This window comes from Polyodon spathula, chromosome 1, assembly GCF_017654505.1.
Source record: "Polyodon spathula isolate WHYD16114869_AA chromosome 1, ASM1765450v1, whole genome shotgun sequence".
Taxonomy (NCBI): Eukaryota; Metazoa; Chordata; class Actinopteri; order Acipenseriformes; family Polyodontidae; genus Polyodon; species Polyodon spathula.
In genome coordinates, this window is record NC_054534.1 from 1,898,343 (window position 1) to 1,919,170 (window position 20,828).

At 44.4% G+C, this 20,828-nt stretch overlaps 1 protein-coding gene across 1 annotated transcript in view; it reads left to right on the forward strand.

Annotated features, from left to right (window-relative positions):
* The window catches only part of LOC121307868 (drebrin-like), a 72,437-nt gene that overhangs the window by 31,178 nt on the left and 20,431 nt on the right, over positions 1-20,828 (forward strand). Inside the window, exons 2-8 of the mRNA XM_041240215.1 lie at positions 454-509; positions 1,057-1,169; positions 5,575-5,649; positions 16,249-16,386; positions 16,899-16,940; positions 17,638-17,682; positions 17,930-18,081. Of these exons, the coding sequence (XP_041096149.1) occupies positions 454-509; positions 1,057-1,169; positions 5,575-5,649; positions 16,249-16,386; positions 16,899-16,940; positions 17,638-17,682; positions 17,930-18,081 (621 nt within the window). The remainder of the gene's footprint in view (positions 1-453; positions 510-1,056; positions 1,170-5,574; positions 5,650-16,248; positions 16,387-16,898; positions 16,941-17,637; positions 17,683-17,929; positions 18,082-20,828) is intronic.

The following is a 20,828-nucleotide window of genomic DNA, read 5'->3' on the forward strand; positions in this document are numbered from 1 at the left end:
CACAGTGCCTTGTTACAAGTGAGGTAATTGAAGACACTTCTTGCTAGGACATGAAATTGGCCTAATAAGCTGTGAGGCAGGTTCCTCTTGAACCTGTCAGTAAAATGTTTTATTTTGCATAGTAATTCAATCTGTAGCAGGCAAATATTCCCAGTGAATCACCTGTGAACTAATGCCTGCCATTCCAAACAAACGCAGTGCTTCAGGTTTGTACAGGGGCCCTGAAATCTACTAGACTCTGCTCTGGTGGACCTGGAGCAGGGCATAGCATGTAAAGAAACACTGAACACCAGAATAGACTAGACTAGTCCCTAAGGGGACTACAAGATGCCTCTGGCAATATATTAAAACAATCTGTTCCTGTGTATACATGCTTGAGAGAGGTGGATGACTGTATTCAAACCCAGTGGGTCCTTATCTGATTTCACATTGACTTCCTCTTTCTGTCTTTAGGGCCCTGTTCGCTTACGATGGAACCACCAACAAACTCAAACTCTCAGACTCAGGAGGTAAGATTTGCAGTGACAAAGTCCAGGAGATTATTAATATTATTAATATTTGTATTTGTATATGCTAGCCTCTTTAGCAGTGGTTCCTATGTATTCAGTAAGCCTCTTCTACCTGTACTATCTACTCCCCACTATCCAGACAACCCCGTTTATATGTCTCCCCATACCCACTTCCTATTTACATTATTCACGTGCATATGCAGACACTACTCACTTTGTGCTTGTGAACTCTATCTAGAAACAATATATAGGGATCCCAGGAGCAATGTTTATGCAGAGCAATGTTTCTAAACTTTATTAAAAGTATATAAATTACACAAGAGCAGTACAAAGGAACACAGGGGCTGTCTGCCACCACTTAGAACAAACTTACTCTTAATCAACTACAGGAAATGTCAACAGGAAGGAAAAGAGGGTCATATTTATTTAAGCGCGAGACTGTGCAACACAACCAGATCTGCTATGAATTCACGGGATAGTTGTATTGCTTGGGATGTACCCTTCAATGCAATGGTGCAATGCCTGTTCTTTCCCTCTCTGTCACTAGCTGGTGGCGTGGCGGAGCTGGCAGGGAAGCTCCACAACAGTCGGCCGCTCTACGGGTTCTGTCGTGTGGAGGCTCCGGGTTCGGGACAGCCCCGGCTCGTCATGATCATCTGGGTGAGTGACTGTCCGGAGGATCACACAGACTGGGCCCTGCTCACAAAACTCCAGACTGCCCATTCAGTACAGCCTGATATTCATCAGACTTTTTTATGCTGTTTAACAAAATAATTTCAGATTGCTGCAGCTATGGGAATCCAGTGTGTGTTGGTTCATATTATTGTAATACATCTGTAAAAATATGAATATTTTACCAATGCTACCATTTGCCCTAAGCTCAGAACCATTGCATTGCTATTGGAGATCACTCTAAGGGAATAGTTACAAGGTGAGTGATTACAAGAGCCAGCATGTCTTAACTTTTCATGTAATTGTGTTGTCAACGTTAATAAACGAGCTGCTTTTGTGAGTAATCTATGTAAAATATTCAAGACCATCAAACTGGTGACCCTTGCAGCCAGCCCCTGGCCAGTGGCAGATGGCTAATGAAGGGGTGGTGTGAACCATTAAGTGCAGGAGCAGCTGGATTGTATCTGGAGTATGTCAGACTCAGCTTGTTGAACACATCCTGTTTCTTCAGCATCGTCTCCCACGCACATATATACACATACAGGCCTACACACAGACAGACAGGCATACGTGCACAAAAATTACAGACACTTATACATATTGTCACCTTGTTGCTTGCCACACCAGGCTCTCACGGGTTCTTCTCCTTCTGAATCACGACCCATACCACCACAGGATTCTACTTACTGAAACAGCGCTCACGCGCACTTTTAATAAACACAAAATGAAATAAACACAAAACAAACACCTAGCTCCTGTTTGGAGCACTCACTAAACATAAACAGGAACCTAATTATCACGCAGGACGGCTAAACCGTTTACCTGCCACAAACATTCAAAAACACACCCTTACACAATACCTCAATACGACTGCTCACTCACACAGTCGGGCTCTTCTCTCAGCAGCAGCCTGGAACAGACTGGCTGCCTCTCTTAAATACCCTGCACCTGGCTCTAATTTACAATTACCACCAGGTGCAAGGGATTACTAAACAATAAAACAATTACCCAATTAAACCCCATAACACCCAAATGTGCATTCTCACAAGGTTTTTAGCAGGGAAGGATTTTAACCCCCTCCCTGCTATCTCACAATATATACATACACACATACACATACAAGCATGCACACAGACAGACAGGCATACACACCCTCCACATACATACACACACACACATACACGCACAGACACACACACACATGCACAGACACACACCCTCCGCATACATACACACACACATACACGCACAGACACACACACACACATGCACAGACACACACAAACAAACACACACACACACACACAAACACACACACACACACACACACACACACACACAGACACACACACACACACACACACACACACACACACACAAACAAAAACACACACACACATACACGCACAGATACACACACAAACAAACACACACACACATACACGCACAGACACACACACAAACAAACACACACACATACACGCACAGACACACACACATACACACACAGACACAAACAAAAGCACACACACACACACAGACAGACACACACATACACGCACACACACACACACAAACAAACACACACACACACACAAACACATGCCCTTTTCACAAAACCTTAAGGACTGTTTTTTTTCAGCTACTTGGAACCGGACAAGCACTGATGGGTGGCATGAACTCCTTTCATTCATACATTTTCTTGTCTTCTTGTTCTTATATCTGCACCTGGATCCAGTATATTTGGCCGGGGGTCATTCTGAGTGAGATCATGACAGGACAGAGAGACGTGTCGCACCCCAAACAGGTTTCATTCTGCAGGGAGCAGTATAGCTTGGGAGAGCTCAGCAACAGCAACAGCAGCACCTATTGTCATACCAGAACCGATTCAACATGTGTTTCCCATGGGGATCTGGGAGATATGTCCTAATGTCAAACATCTAGCAATGGGAAGCATTGCACAGAAACACACTCCTCCACTGGGATATGCTGTGTCTGTGTTCCAGGCAACACACTCTTTTACAGTTGCAATGTACACTTTTAAATGTACTTTAACAGTAGGAAGATGCTTACATTTTAGTAACAAAGGAATGGTATACAGTAGTGTACAGTAGAGGATTTTTCTTGTTAAAAATATTATTGATCCCCTACATAATGCAGTCAAATGATGGATTTATTGAGGTATGATACTCCTATAGCCTTTCGTTGCTATAAGACCATACAGACAAGGTAAACGACTGAAGTAATGGCTGATAATAAGCATATTTGCTGCTATGAGAAACTGGTAAACTGCCTTTTGTGATTCTTACTTGAAGTCTTTAAATTCGTTTTTTTTTTCTCCCTTTTCAAAGTTTAGCTTTCTTTACATTTCATTTTTGTAACCTAAACATCCACCTCAATGTCCAGCAGTGTTGTATGGTGTCAAGTCAATGTAGTGCCCTGTAATGGAGCTTCCTGATTGGTTATGTGAACGATCCTCCCGCTCTCACGGTTCGTTGCCCCTTTAAGAAGTAGACCCAGGAAACACAAATGAATTTTTAAAGCGTTTACGCGCACTTTTAATAAACATAAATCAAATAAAACAGAAACAAACAAAGCCTAACTGTTTTGGAGCTCTGACTATACACCACCAGGTCTCTGACTAACACGCAGGACGGCTAATCCGTTTACCTGTTACCAAACGCAAAAAACTCACACAGGTTTCACACAGCACTTCACATTGACTGCTTGGAAGCAGACCACACCTTCTGCCTCCCTCCACTTAGCAGCCCTGAACAGACTGGCTGTATCCTTTAAATACCCTGCACCTGGCTCCAATTTACAATTATCACCAAGTGCAGGGGATTACTAAACAATAAAACAATTAAGACACATTGCATTCTCACATGTTTAGCAGGGAAGGATTTTAACCCCCTCCCTGCTATCTTACTGTAGATAGAAGGTCTGATGTTTCTTATATGCTCTCAAAATACCAACAATATTCAGGGCTGCGAACAATCTGTTATTAAGGGACTCCTATCTGGCTGCAGACAGGACACTCCGGAACGATGTTCTAATGTTCTATAGTCCTCTGCACACATTTAACAAACTCTGGAAAGTTGATGAAATAGATTTGTATCTTTGTGTATGTAGCTCACTAAATGCATTGTTATAAGGTAATATAGTCTGTTTCATGATCACTTATGCATCTTTGAAAACCATAGAGGCAGGCAGCAACTTGCAAAACCAAGAGCTAGCGTCTCGCCATTTCCACCTGAAAGCAGTGCAGTTATTGTTTTGCATATTCTCCTGCATCTTGACTGCTCTCACCGCCTCTTCAATTTGATTCATGAAGCAACTCCCGCTCAGATACTGCTGTTGTTTTTTATTCACAATGCTGAGCACAGTAGTTACAGATCAGACAAGCAACAACAGCTTAAGGTTAGACCCTGCTCTTTTATATCCATTCTTATGTTTGTCACGGTCACATTGTAATCTATGTTTGAGAACTGCTTAACTGTGATGAAACATGCTTATGAGAGCTTCCCACTCTGTCTGTATGTATGTTAAACAATATATCCAATTATCCAAGTTTGATGAAGCTAGGTTTGTACGTTCACCAGCACATTATCAGAAATATTCAATCACCTGTGTTTGGAATTCAGGTACTTTTTCTTTGACTGTTTTATTTATACCTTTTCAACAAATGTGACTTTATATTGGTTATTGTAAAGGAAAACGTGCCTTTTTAAAAACTATATATTTGGTTTGTTAGTTTTGTGGCTTCTGCAAACACATACTGGTGCACTAGTTTGCATTGTGCAATAGACTGCTTGTGGGATCCAAAAGTCTCCATTTGACAATATTCAAATCCCTTTACCTGCTTTCCTTATAATCTGTCGCTTCTTTGAACAAGATGCACCACACCTCTGCAATGAGCAGATAAGCAGGTTTGTGTGAGGTGTTTGGTATATTTCCTTCATTGTTTTATTCAGCCTGAAGCAGGCTTTTCGAGATCCAGGAGTTACAGCATTTTTGTAATGCCCTGAAAGAGATGCATGTATGGATGCACATCACAATTACATTTGTAGATCCTGTATCTCTTCAGAAGTGCATGTCCCAGTTTGGTGAAACATTGTACGGACGTTAGTTACATGAAGCTGTTCGTCATGCTGTGCTGGGAGGGTTGGTCCCATGCTTGTCCCATGGATATACTATGCATTTACCATAGTTTACCTGGTTTGCTATATTTATTACAGTATGTTTTACCTCACTATCTGTGAAGCTTACCTATGCTTTACAGTACCACACTTTCACTTTGCTATGCTTTTCTAAGGGTGTACAAGCTTGTTATTATAAACAATAAGGAACAGTAAAGGCTGATGCGTGGCCTGTATGTTTCATTGTGTTGCAGGTGGGAGAGGGTGTGGAGGAGCCCAGGAAGACAGTGTGTGCCGGTCACGTCCCAGCCGTCAAGAACTTCTTCAAGGTACAGTAGGGGTGCTGCTGAAAGGGATGGGAGCTAACCCTCCCCTGGCCACAGGGCACAGTCAGAGCTTGCTGCTTCCCGAATGAACACCTCTCTATTCCTTTGCTAAACATTTCTATTGATGTCTACACCAATGCATTTTACGATAGATATTAAAGCTCATAACTAAGTTACTGTTTAACACAGCTGGATTTCTCATTAAACAGTGAGAAGCTTGTGTAGGGGAGAGACGTCGTGTTTGACAATTCACCTCTGTAGTTCTCTCACAGCTGTTACCATGGTGATTTTAGTGTTACTCCACTTGTGATGACATTGTTGTGGCTGGTGAGAACTGCTGTTCTGCAGTGAGCTGTTTGAGTCTCACTGTTCCTTTCAAGAGTTTCCCACAGTAAAAGCACAGCAAAGTTTGATAAAGCACAGTTAAAACAGTTAAGCATTGTAAATCCCAGGGAAGTGTGGTAAATCATATTTAAAAAAAAAACATGTCAAACCATGGTAAACTTTAGTAAATACCTAGAATAACCATGGGAAAAGCATGGGGGGAAAACGGCAAAGTTATCATGCAAAAGTAAACTTTCATAAAGGGTTTCTTACTTATATCAGTGTTCATATCACAAAATACACCACGTTTTACCTAAACCCATTGGATTGTTATAGCATAAAGGACACAAATAAGCACAGGCAAACACATATTGATAACAAAACAAAGAGTCAACAGCAGAGTGTAAAAGATCCACTCCACAAAGCACAGGGTTGTTTTTCCGATCCCTCCAACAGGTAATTCAATCACAGCTGACAGCACAAGAAAACAAAGCGGACATTACAACTGACATTACACTGATGGATCTGCCCACTGAGTCTGTTCAAAAGCAAACTGCAGCTCCTTACAGCGCAGACTGTTTTAGAAATGAAATGCTTAAAGCATTCAGCTTGTTAAAAATGCAGCTGCTTTCTCTTCCCAAAGGCTTCTTTAAAACTAGCTTTTACACCATCAATCCCATATACAAGTGTATCGTGTACTGCCACAGACCATGGTAACAGACCAGGAAGTGTAATACTGTATAGTGGGTGCACGGTGAAATACACCAATGTGTAATATAAGTGTGGGAAAAGTTTGTCAAACTGTGGGGGTTCCCTGAGTGGCTCATCCGGTAAAGGCACAGCAGTGTGGTGTGCTGGGTGGGTCATACAGTCATGGGAGAGCAGGTCCGTGTCCTGGCTGTGCACCCATCTCCACTGGAGACTCCACTGTGTTGCAATGGTTCAGGCATTCCCGTGGTTAAAGGAGTGTTTCTCTGTTCAATAGCTGTGTTGGCATCTCATTTTGATTCTCAATTTCCTCCGCCAGTCACCGATGCTCTACTTGAATGCCGATTACAGGAATAGAAACACAGCGTCCGCAGTGTTGCAGGTGGGAGCGTTGATTTGAATAGAGAGTTACGAGCAGAAAGCAATGTCTGCTTGTCTTGAGCAACACCACAACGTTGCCGAGGATAACGTGTTAAATATATTGGGTTTCATTCCACAGCTGATTTATGACCCAGGATGTGTGAATAAAAAACAGGATACAGCAAAGTTACAGTATCACCTGTGTTGTAAACACTAGTTGGCGTTCAGTCAAACTGTAAACCTGTAGTGTAGCTTATAGCTTTCATTCTTTGAAATATTTCAAATCAGCTGGCAGTCTGGGAATGCCATGCATTGTTCCTGCCTTGCCGACAGCATTTGCGGTAGAGATGAGTTTGCAATAAAACAGGAAAACGTGACACAAATCAGCTCTCGCCACAGCCTTCCAACAATAAACAAGCTGGGAAGTTTAAAATGCTCTTTATCACTCATTTGAAAGCATGGAAGGAAACTGCATTCCTTTGAGTTGGACAGGGAGGAGTGGGGGTCTGATCTGTACTGCTGTATCGGCAATGAACTTTCTGTCTTAATGAGCTGAGAGTCGGCATGTGAGGGAGGCCTTAAAAAGAAAACAGCATCCCGCAGGAATCACAGTCACAACAGCAGATTACACTCAGCCACGCTAATGGTCTCTAAACACTATTTTTAGTTCCTAGAAATAGTGATTACGATCTTAGAGCAGCCGCACGACTTTGCACAATCATGTTAGTCATGTGAGAATCGAGGATTGATGTTTTACCAAAGGACTGTGAATTAGGGGAACACTTAAAGGTTTTTAAAGGAGCTCTATCGATTATTGCAAGAGATTGAGGGAAACAGAAATACAGTGAAATCATGTTTCCGTGCCTTCATTCTGACCACAGTCAATGAAACAGTATGTTTTGTGTTTGTTGAACGGTAAAGGCAATGCAATTTTGATAACAGTGTGCAGCTGATTAAATGACCCGTATTTCACTGTATTTCATTCAAATACCAAATGAACACAGAAATGACTAAAACAAGACTGTTAACTCAATACAAATGTTTCTTTTAACAAAGAAAAACAATATGTTCACTTAGCTTACTTCACTTCAGTGTGAGTAACAGCTTGTGATTGCTTTGACTTCTATGGCAATACTGTTTTGCTTTAAGAAAAGTTTCCACAGACATCCTTCAAGTGGAAGACATGTCTGAGTGCGCCAGTCTGACGGTGTCAGTGTTGAGTGAAGAATTCTATTTGCTTTGTTTTCAGCAGCATTGTTCTGAAACATCGTTGGGACTTGTCAGGTTTGTCGTACAGTGGCGCTGCATGTTTACAAGTGAACTGTAAACAGATTCCTTCCTCCTTTCCTCCTGTGAATGGGGAGCCCACTAGGCTAAGTTAGGTTGTGTCTACAGAGCAGTGAAAAACAGAAATGTTACGCTAAAATTCCTAATAGCACCGCATATGTCACCTTAAAGTGCCATAGCCTAGTTCCTGACTTTACTTTTACAATAACTGTTAATATAAAGTGGCGTCATTACCAACACTCTGCCCTGGTTAATGTAAGAGATGCAGAGGTATTTCATACAAACACCTGGGACTGAGTGCTGCGGGGGGAGAGGTTCATGGGTTAATCAATGCACATACTAACTTGCTCTTGAAGTTTTGTTTCTTGATTTTGCATCAGGAAATCCTATCTCAGGAGGTCAGTTTAGTCAATATGATATTAGCCTGTTTGGGCAGCTGCCAGTTGCATATCCAGTGCGCTGCAACCATAAAGATGGATTTGTAAAGCTTGTCAGCTGTTTAAATAGCGTACCTGTTTAAATAGCGTGTCTGTTTTTTTGCAGTTTTCCCATGGCTGTACTATGCATTTACCACAGTTTCCCTGCCATGTTTATTAGTGTGTTTACCATTCCTCGACATTCTTTATAGTGCTCTTACCTATGCTTTACCATGCTTTACCATGCTTTATTACACTGAGGGAGATGCTGTTTTTCTGCAGTGATTCTGCTCTCTGGGAGTTGTTATTTTTTCATCTGCCATCTCTATGTAAACACTGATTTATTACGACTGAAAACCTCACAGCTAGAGAATGTCTCCTTAGGGGAGCATTTAAAACACCCAGGGCGTGTAATTTGTCCAAATATGGTGCGATTTACCAGATACTTTATCTGATCATGCAAGCAGCTGTACATATCTTTTTATAGTTACCTGGAGCTCAGCAGGAATTAAAAAATTGTACCAGGATTACACTAACGAAAAGATTGATTGGCAGGCGCACTAGAAGAAACAACCTGTTGTTTACATTCCTTTTTGTGTGTGTTTACCAGTGTTTACCAACAATACAATCTTTACAGGTTAAAATGTTTTTATAGCGATCCCAGAGTGGCTAACCTGGTAAAGGCATGGCCTTGTGGTGTGCAGGGAAAGTCAAACAGTCAGGGGAGTGCAGGTTTGCGTCCTGTTGACGACATTCGCTGTGTCCTACACCGAACGTTACTTTTGGACTGGTGCTCTCGTGGGGTGGGGAGGGACTGTTTGTGCTTCTCACCCTACTGGTGCCTGTTGAGCTTGGGCAGATACCTGCAGGAAGCTCGATGACATCTCCTGGCTGTAAAGAGGCAGTAAGCTTGGTGCTGTGACCGGAGGAACCACTGACCTTCATTTCTCCTTAACTGCTGTGGGGAGGGAACATAACTGGACATGAAGAAGAAGAAGAAGAAGAAGAAGAAGAAGAAGAAGAAGAAGAAGAAGAAGAAGAAGAAGAAGAAGAAGAAGAAGAAGCAGCTGCTTGTGTGATGGAAAGTTGGCTTCAGGACAGGGTACAAGGAGACTTGGACAGGAGTCATGAGCTGAATTCTGACAAGGGATTTTCCATACAAGATCTGCAGAACGGTTGTGCTTGCAGAGAAGGGAAGGCTAGAGAAGTAGAGAATGCAGACAGGAATAAGGGAATGAGGAAGACAAAGTATTGCTGGCCTAATAGCTTGATATCCTTATAGACTGTTTAAAATCCCGGGAGACCTGTATAGATACTAAAGGAAACAGGACCAAAGATGTTTCAGCACCAAGACTTGTGTGTGTTTGGAGTGGAACGGCTACTGTTCTGGCATTTTCCTCTGTGTGTAAATCTGCTGTACGAAGGCTTCTTTGAAATGAGTTCCTGCAGTAAAAGCTTGTGTTTAATAGACATTGCATGCCCTAGACTAAGCAGCAAAACAACAATGTTATCCAAATGGACCCTTAACAATGTAGGTATCCTGGAATATATAAAAGAATGAATGAAACGATAAAAATAACTGCAGATTTCCCTGAAAGAACTGTTTTCAGGGTCGTGTGTCCCTATAGCCGTCCTGGCTGCCCATGTTGGCCCTACAGTCCAGTAACAGTGTTGTGACAGGTGGGTCTAGGTTGTTTTTTTGTCCAGTGGTTACTCCGTCTTGCTGTAATAGTTTGATTTGCCTGTTGAAACAGCATCAGCTCGGCTCAGCCAGCGTTTGGGATTTTGCCATTGGTTTTATGGGAAATCATTCTGTTTCGGGAAACTGTTCGATGGGACTGTTGTGTATGCCAGAGAGTAAGTGTGTCACACTGCACAGCGGGCCCTGTCACAGTAAAGAACACAGGAACAATACAGAAGACTTTGAAATCCACCTTGATCCGGCACTGGGCACAACCTCTGGCACCGACCCAGCTTGCCCACATCTGAACCACCCAGATTAAGAGCTGTTGAGATGCTGCAGAGGACGGGCCCAGGTGACAGGCAGTCTGTTTCTCCACTTCACTAGGAAAGTGCCCTTTCAGTCTAATTGAGTTAATCATTCCCACATTCCCATTCAACTTAAACCAAGATTGTTTTTTTAAGTAGGACCCTCACTTATATGCACCTGTACACAAATGATAAATATGCAGATTGCTGTGTTTAGTATTACTGGATCCACTTTCCATTACTAACCTGTGTTTAAAATGGCCATGTATAGCTGTACAGAAAGTGGAATTGTAGCAGCAATTCTTGTCCTTTCAGTATAAAATAAGCCCTGCCATATGAAGCTTTGCTATGTTTAACCCTGCTTTACCACACTTGCCTTGCTTTGCCATGCCATGCTGTCACTGCCAGGTGCTTTGTTCCCTGTTCTTTGTTGCGCAGTTTGTTTGAGCAGTTCACCCTTCGGAGTAGATCTTTGCTACTTTTATCACATTTGCATGGTTTTGTTCCTCAATGAAAATGTGTCTTTGCCTTTGCACTTATTCAACTAGGAAACTGAGAAGTTTGAAAGAAAGAAAGAAAGAAAGAAAGAAAGAAAGAAAGAAAGAAAGAAAGAAAGAAAGAAAGAAAGAAGATGATAAAATAAACAGTTGCATGTCACAAGTGAAAAGAAGCAGCCAGGCTGAAAATTGGGATTAGTCTTTGATTCTTTGATACAAAGTTTGCTTGAATATCAAAGCTGCAGGGCTGAAATGTGCACCAGTTTCCCAGCACGGAGGGCCTTGTTAGTCTAATTACAGATACCCTCTGTGCCAGCCTCTGTGCTGCACTATTAAACTAATCTGATCCCAGAATGATCTCTGTCATCACCTGCTCAATAATTGCTGACTTTTACAGGTAAACAGTGAATCATGCTGCAGGTGAACAGTGAACACCTCTCTGTTCTCCACACAGGAACAGAACTTGTCAAGGCAAGTTACCCATGACAGGATTGAGGACTTAAGAAAATAAATATTGAAGGGTACTGAGCAGAGTATAGGTCTCAACAGTGCCTTCTATAACCAATCACAGCCTCCCTCGGTTTAATAATGAACACAGTATACATTCTGTCTCAACAGTGCCTTCTATAACCAATCACAGCCTCCCTCCTTTGTTCAGTATTACCAAAAACAAAATGTTGGCCTTGGAGAGAGTTCAATGAAGAGCAACTGGACCTAAAGGTCCTAAAGGAATGTGCTTGTTAGTCAATTGGACCAGATGGAAGTTTTGAACATCTTAAAAGGAAATTATGTAGTTAATCGAAACCAGTACTGTAAGCACAGCACAGAAACCCTTTGGAATTTAAATGGAGATAGACTTGCATTAAGAGTGGTGAGGGTATGGAATGGGTTACTCTGACAGGAGAGCTGGGAGGACAGAGACTCTGAGACAATAAAACTGTAGTGAAAGCGCTACTGCGCTGTTTTAATCAACAAAAAGTAAATAAAAAAAGTCAAACAAAACACAGCTCACAGAGCCAAAAATAAAAGGTCAAACAAAAAAACTGTTCAGGCTGGGCAGATTCACATTCACATTCACATTCACATTCACATTCACATTCACATTCACATTCACATTCACATTCACATTCACATTCACATTCACATTCACATTCACATTCACCAAACAAAGTAATTTCCCCCTTTTTTATAGCATGCGGCTGGAGCCTAATTATCAATTATCAATTATTCAATTAGCTCCAGCCACATTCTCACATGTATTTTGGCAGGGATAGGAAATTAACCCCATCCCTGCCAACCACCAGCAAATCACCACAGCACAATATTTACAGACAGGGCCCTGCCCTGCTACAGTTACCTAGCCATGTTGTTAATGCTGAATCACTAGAATCCTTTAAGAACCAATCAGCTACTAGGAACCGGATGAGCAGTGGTGGGTCAAGTGGCCTCCTCTGGTTCGTACATTTTCTTATGTCTGGAGCCTCAGTCATAGCAGCCCCTCGTGAGGAGCTCCCTCTTGTGGTGAAAGGCTGGGATGTGTTCAACTGTCAGTGGGTTAAGAGCTGTTGCAGTTTTTTATTTTGCTCCTATAGTATTGTGACCTCGGGGCCCTCAGGGAGTTGGAACCCCAGTGTGTGTTTCTTCAGTGTGCCCATATTGTTCTGCATTGTACACGCTGGAATGTGTCCAGTTCAAGCAGTGGGATGCTAATTATACTTTTGTTCGCAGGAGTGCTGGGAATTGGCACAGTCCTCAGTTTGTACCACATAGGTTCGGGGTTTGTGGTTTAATTGGTCGGTCCTCATTGTGAAGACCTTTATATTGGGTGCAGTCTTCACTGTTGAGAATAATAAATCCATGAGACTCTTGCAAGTAAAATGAAAGCCCCCTTTTATTTGTAGGTTTTGATCACCGAGCAAAAGACAATCTCAGCGCAACTTCAAAAATATCGAACCTCCAATGCTTGGGTAGAGATATGAAGATGAGCTTAATATTAAATATGAACTCTTAAAGGGGTTCGCTATGGCCCAGATAGTGGCTCATTACACTGTGTCAGGGACACTGACTGCTCAGGGCAGTGGGTTTAGGAACAGGGCATGGAAGAATCTCTAATGTTTTATTTCTAACTCAGTTCCTTTGTCTGGCTGCTGGACTGAACTCCCTTAAAGATGACAGTCAAGCGGAACACAGTCTACAAGGGTTTCTCAAATATCCATCTTTATTCTATATATTATTTATATACAGTATTTAATCCAAATGAACATACTAAAAAATAAAGCATTTTACTCCAAGTCAGTAGCGTTTTTCAAAAGGTAAAAAACACCCTTTCAAGTTACAAAATTAAACTGGCTTAAACACTTAAATTAAACAATTAAATTAAATACCTGTGTTTTCTAGTTTTGAAAAAGACTTTGAAAGCCAGCCCCTGAGTCTGAATAACTAAAGCTTTGAGACTAGTGCCTCATGGTTTTTTTTGGGTTTTTTTTTTTTAATATATGTAATTTTGACAACTGTGAGCTCAGGAACACCCTGAAAACTACTCTCTGGTCTCTTAGAAACAACAGAATACAATACATTAATACATTCGCCATCACGCACTGTCAGAGCCTCTGCCCTCGCCTTGTTATTCTTCCCCTTCTCCTCCTCCTCTGGTTCCTCAGCCTGCCCTGGTCATGCAGAGAGCCTGTCCTATCAGAGAGAGCCTGTCCTGCTGACAGAGCTCTGTGCAATGTGTCCCAGTCCAACGATCTGATTAAAGCAAAACAAGAAGAAGAAGACAGACAGCCTCCTCCTCTAAGCTAGCTGGAATCTGCTGATTCAGAGATGAGCCTGCATGTGTGTAAAGTATATTGGGAGTAGTGTCATATGAAACAGGCAGTGTTGTGTAATGCACAGGTGTTACGGATTCTGTCCCCAGGTGTTGAGGTGAGATGCTCTATAACCACAAATGCAGACAAGCATAGCGGTTAAGGTGCTCGATTGCGGTGTGTGCTCACACTGCAGGGATGGAATTAAGACACAGCAGTTTCACCCATTCCAGGTTTTAACACATGCTTGATTAGCCTCACTGTATAGATAACAAGTTTAGGCATGTCTTACTACATTGCCAGTAAAACCAAGAATGGATCAAAATGCTATGCACAGGGAGTCTAATTTCCATCCCTGTACCATAAACAAGTGTCTTAATACATCACAAGCAAACCACAGCAGTGTATGCATAGCACCTCCATGCTAGTGAGTAAACCCTGACTAATCCGAACCGTGATAGACCAAACAGACCTATAATCTGAAACATGCTGTTACAGTGAAATGCAAACTCTGTGCTCAGTGTGTGGAACACTTTCAGTGCCTCTGGATGTTTTCACATGGTTATAATTTTCTATGTAATCTAGGTTTCCACTGCACAGCTATACACAGCATTTTCTGTACGGTACAGGTTAGATCAGGGACTAAACAAATCACTAAGGTTCAGATAGAATCTCCTGGACAACATTAATATCCACTGCTGTGTATTTACATGGTACCTTGTGTGTTACTGCTGCCACATAAAAAGAACCTGAACTGTCATTCAAAAGATAAATGGGGATTGCTTCAGGTTTTCATATTAACAATATAATTCCTAACAACAGTAGTCATTTTTGACAACTGAGTTCACAGGCTGTAAACATTTAATAATGATGCAGATCACACAATTCATAATGAGCCTCAAACAGGAATTCACCATAAACAGACACAGGTCAGGTCACATTTCATGTGTAAGTTCTAGATGATTTATAAATAACAGCTTCATAAAAATTATTTGTGTGTGTGTGTGTGTGTGTGTGTGTGTGTCTGTGTGTGTTTTTGTGTGTCTGCGTGTGTTTTTGTGTGTCTGTGTGTCTGTGTGTCGGTGTGTGTGTGTGTCTGTCTGTCTGTCTGCATCTGTGTGTCTCTGTCTGTGTCTGTCTGCGTCTGTGTGTCGGTGTCTCTGTATCTGTGTGTCTCTGTCTGTGCCTGCCTGTGTCGGTGTGTGTGTGTTTGTGTGTCTGTGTCTGTCTGTGTGTGTGTGTGTGTGTGTGTGTGTGTGTGTGTGTGTGTGTGTGTCTGTGTGTGTGTGTGTCTCTGTCTGTGTGTGTCTGTGTCTGTGTGTGTGTGTGTGTGTGTGTGTGTGTGTGTCTGTGTCTCTGTGTCTGTGTGTCTCTGTCTGTGTCTGTCTGCGTCTGTGTGTCGGTGTGTGTGTGTCTGTGTGTGTGTGTGTGTGTGTGTGTGTGTGTGTCTGTGTGTCTGTGTGTGTGTCTGTGTGTCTGTGTGTGTCTGTCTGTGTCTGTGTGTCTGTGTGTGTCTGTGTGTGTGTGTGTGTGTGTGTCTGTGTGTGTGTGTGTGTGTCTGTGTCTGTGTGTGTGTGTGTGTGTGTGTGTCTCTGTGTGTGTGTGTGTGTGTGTGTGTGTGTGTGTGTGTGTGTCTGTGTCTGTGTGTCTGTGTGTGTGTCCGTGTGTGTGTGTGTGTCTGTGTCTCTGTGTCTGTATGTCTCCATCTGTGTCGGTGTGTGTGTGTGTGTGTGTGTGTGTGTGTGTGTGTCTGTGTGTCTCTGTGTGTGTTTGTCTACGTCTGTGTGTCGGTGTGTGTGTGTCTGTGTCTGTGTGTCTCTGTGTCTGAGTGTCTCTGTGTGTGTTTGTCTGCGTCTGCTTGTCGGTGTGTGTGTGTCTGTGTGTCTCTGTGTCTGCGTGTCTGTGTCTGTGTGTCGGTGTGTGTTTAAAGGTTTAATAAAGCACAGTGAAGCATGGTAAACACATACATAAGTATTGTAAAGACCGAAGAGGTATGGTAAAGTAAATTAAAAGCTATGGTAAACCATTAACTATGGTAAACCATTAACTATGGTAAATGCATATTATAACCATTCCTTTATTACTAAGATATAAGCATCTTTATATAATAGGATTATATATAAGGATTCCTATATAGTATTGTAGAAATACTGAAAGAAACGTCAGGAATTCAGTGAGTTTTGTAACTCTGATCTGTCTCACTGTCCTGTTCAGGAGGCTCACGTCTTCATCAACGCGCACAGCCCCGCCGAGGTGACAGTGGAGAACATGAACAACATCGTCAGCAAGATAGCGCCCCCTGCTGAGCGGCTGAGGAGGCAGGCCCGCGTGGCCGACGCCAAGGAGACAGTGGTGAGAGCGCCAGGCTGCATGCGCTCACTGTCACCACAGGGGGCACTGTAGGGCTCAGGACCCACCACATGGATCAATAGGCTTTTTGAGTTGGGGAACAGTTTGCATCTTTATTTTATTTTTTTATACCCCCATACATCCCTATGTCGCACATTTTTCCATGTATCTGGAAAACCGTGTATCCAATTGTGATGAATCTTGTTGGCAACATTGTTCAGCATCCGTTATTGAGAGTGCAGTATTAGATTCAGGGGATATTCTTTAAATTCGCTTTTCAGGAAGCTTTTCAATGCCATTTCATATTTGATGCTACTTTGTACACGATTTTGATATAAGTTGTGGTCATCGGCTTTTCCCTCATACTGATAGCTCTAATTTTGCTTGGGGTTGCATATTACTGATATACATGTTTAAAAGTTTAGAACCTACAGTTCTTTAAGATTGAATTTCATTGTAAAGAGGTAGTCAGTCTGTCAGCTTGTTCTAACGATTCTCCTTTCCTCGCTCTCCAGGGCACAAACTACAGGAAGACCAACGCTGCCATGGAGGGAGGGGTCAACAAGGAATCTTTAGGGCGAGGTCTGTTCTGAGGTGATGGAAGCAACGCTGCCATGGAGATGAGCCGAGGAGAGAGACAGAGAGAGAAGGAGGAAGCTTTTTAGAAAACAAGGCTGCAAACACCTTTCCCTCCATATGGGCATAGGCAGGGCATAAAGGGGGGTTCACTTTTCACAAGATGCAGTATCAATTTACAAACTCCTCATTGCTGTATTAGTAAGTTATCTTTTAAATTGCATTTGGCATGGTATTTAAGTCTGCGCGTGCCTATGCCCCTGTGCTCAGCGAGAAGGAGGAGGGCAGAGGAAGGAGGAAGAGCCGCGGGTGTCCTGGGAAGAGAGGAGGCATGGGAGAGGGAGCGAGTTGCTGCCAGGAGAGGAGGAGGAGGAGGAAAGGCGAGCGCAAGTGAGCGGAGAAGGAGGCATGCTTGGAGGAGAATATTGGTATGGAGAGGGAGGCAGGTCCTTCTTATTACCAAACCCGAGAGCCTCTCATGACACGGAGTCCTGGGAAGGACGAAGCAGAGACAGGGGGAGAGGGGAGGCAGGTCCTTCTTATTACACAGAGACCTAATTGACAAGGGGGTCTCGAAGACTGCAGCAGCGAGGCCCGGGGGGAGAGTGAGGCAGGTCCCCCTTCTTATCTAACACGGCAGCCTCTCATTGGACAGGGCGGTCCTGGAAAGATGCGCAGAGGGGCAGGCGGGTCAACAGGGAATCTTTCTGGGCGAGGTCTGAGGTGAGAGAGAGAGAGAGAGAGAGAGAGAGAGAGAGAGAGAGAGAGAGAGAGAAGGAGGAAGCTTTGTAGAAACAAGGCTGCAAACACCTTTCCATCCCTATGGGCATAGGCAGGATAACGGGGGTTCCACTTTTTACAAGCTGCAGTATCAATTTAACTCCTCATTGCTGTATTAGTAATGTTATCTTTTAAATTGCATTTTGGCATGGTATTAATGCTCTGCGCGTGCCTCTGCCCCTGTGCTCAGCGCGAGGAGGAGGAGAGGAAGGAGGAAGAGCGGCGGCGTGTCCTGGAAGAGAGGAGGCAGTGGGAGAGGGAGCGAGTGCTGCAGGAGAGGAAGGAGGCTGAGGAAAGGGAGCGCAAGCTGAGCGAGAAGGAGAGCCTGCTGGAGGAGAAGAGGTAGGGAGAGAGGGAGGCAGGTCCCTTCTTATTTAACCAACACGAGAGCCTCTCATTGACAAGGAGGTCCTGGAAGACTGCAGCAGAGACAGGGGGAGAGGGAGGCAGGTCCCTTCTTATCTAACACGAGAGCCTCTCATTGACAAGGGGGTCCTAGAAGACTGCAGCAGAGGCAGGGGGAGAGTGAGGCAGGTCCCTTCTTATCTAACACGAGAGCCTCTCATTGACAAGGGGGTCCTGGAAGACTGCAGCAGAGGCAGGGGGAGAGTGAGGCAGGTCCCTTCTTATCTAACACGAGAGCCTCTCATTGACAAGGGGGTCCTGGAAGACTGCAGCAGAGGCAGGGGGAGAGTGAGGCAGGTCCCTTCTTATCTAACACGAGAGCCTCTCATTGACAAGGGGGTCCTGGAAGACTGCAGCAGAGGCAGGGGGAGAGGGAGGCAGGTCCCTTCTTATCTAACACGAGAGCCTCTCATTGACAAGGGGGTCCTGGAAGACTGTAGCAGAGGCAGGGAGAGAGTGAGGCAGGTCCCTTCTTATCTAACACGAGAGCCTCTCATTGACAAGGGGGTCCTGGAAGACTGCAGCAGAGGCAGGGGGAGAGGGAGGCAGGTCCTTTCTTATCTAACACGAGAGCCTCTCATTGACAAGGGGGTCCTGGAAGACTGCAGCAGAGGCAGGGGGAGAGTGAGGCAGGTCCCTTCTTATCTAACACGAGAGCCTCTCATTGACAAGGGGGTCCTGGAAGACTGCAGCAGAGGCAGGGGGAGAGTGAGGCAGGTCCCTTCTTATCTAACACGAGAGCCTCTCATTGACAAGGGGGTCCTGGAAGACTGCAGCAGAGGCAGGGGGAGAGTGAGGCAGGTCCCTTCTTATCTAACACGAGAGCCTCTCATTGACAAGGGGGTCCTGGAAGACTGCAGCAGAGGCAGGGGGAGAGGGAGGCAGGTCCCTTCTTATCTAACACGAGAGCCTCTCATTGACAAGGGGGTCCTGGAAGACTGCAGCAGAGGCAGGGGGAGAGTGAGGCAGGTCCCTTCTTATCTAACACGAGAGCCTCTCATTGACAAGGGGGTCCTGGAAGACTGCAGCAGAGGCAGGGGGAGAGGGAGGCAGGTCCCTTCTTATCTAACACGAGAGCCTCTCATTGACAAGGGGGTCCTGGAAGACTGCAGCAGAGGCAGGGAGAGAGTGAGGCAGGTCCCTTCTTATCTAACACGAGAGCCTCTCATTGACAAGGGGGTCCTGGAAGACTGCAGCAGAGGCAGGGGGAGAGTGAGGCAGGTCCCTTCTTATCTAACACAAGAGCCTCTCATTGACAAGGGGGTCCTGGAAGACTGCAGCAGAGGCAGGGGGAGAGTGAGGCAGGTCCCTTCTTATCTAACACGAGAGCCTCTCATTGACAAGGGGGTCCTGGAAGACTGCAGCAGAGGCAGGGGGAGAGTGAGGCAGGTCCCTTCTTATCTAACACGAGAGCCTCTCATTGACAAGGGGGTCCTGGAAGACTGCAGCAGAGGCAGGGAGAGAGTGAGGCAGGTCCCTTCTTATCTAACACGAGAGCCTCTCATTGACAAGGGGGTCCTGGAAGACTGCAGCAGAGGCAGGGGGAGAGTGAGGCAGGTCCCTTCTTATCTAACACGAGAGCCTCTCATTGACAAGGGGGTCCTGGAAGACTGCAGCAGAGGCAGGGGGAGAGTGAGGCAGGTCCCTTCTTATCTAACACGAGAGCCTCTCATTGACAAGGGGGTCCTGGAAGACTGCAGCAGAGGCAGGGGGAGAGTGAGGCAGGTCCCTTCTTATCTAACACGAGAGCCTCTCATTGACAAGGACTGCAGCAGAGGCAGGAGGAGAGTGAGGCAGGTCCCTTCTTATCTAACACGAGAGCCTCTCATTGACAAGGGGGTCCTGGAAGACTGCAGCAGAGGCAGGGAGAGAGTGAGGCAGGTCCCTTCTTATCTAACACGAGAGCCTCTTATTGACAAGGGGGTCCTAGAAGACTGCAGCAGAGGCAGGGGGAGAGGGAGGCAGGTCCCTTCTTATCTAACACGAGAGCCTCTCATTGACAAGGGGGTCCTGGAAGACTGCAGCAGAGGCAGGGGGAGAGGGAGGCAGGTCCCTTCTTATCTAACACGAGAGCCTCTCATTGACAAGGGGGTCCTGGAAGACTGCAGCAGAGGCAGGGAGAGAGTGAGGCAGGTCCCTTCTTATCTAACACGAGAGCCTCTCATTGACAAGGGGGTCCTGGAATACTGCAGAAGTAGAAGCACAGACTTTATTATTTAATTAAAACATTAATACAAAACAATAAAATCAATTGAAAAACTCAAAATGAAGAAATCTGCTGTTACAATGGAGCTCTGTCACATGGCACGTTCATCAGAATGGCAGCTAATACAGAAAGTAGCACATTTTCATTTCCTCTCTGGGGTTACCCTCTCTAGGACTTGGTTCACTTTACTTCTTGCCCAGGGAAGTGTCAAGAACATGCTGGAGAGTTCAGCCTGCCAGTGTTGTGTAGGAGTAGTGAAATGTAATATTATCCTTTGGCGCCATTTTGTGACTGCTTGTACACCGTGCAGTTTGAAAAGTGCAATTTGGTTAACTTGAGATCTGTTTATGCAAAACAAGGTGCTGCCGAAGTGCCGTGGTATTAATTAATGGGAATTTGGCTTGGTATAAAAGAGCGTGACACCTGGCATTATCTCCCATGGCAGGGCAATATTCCAGTCCTCTGAGCCAGCTGATGT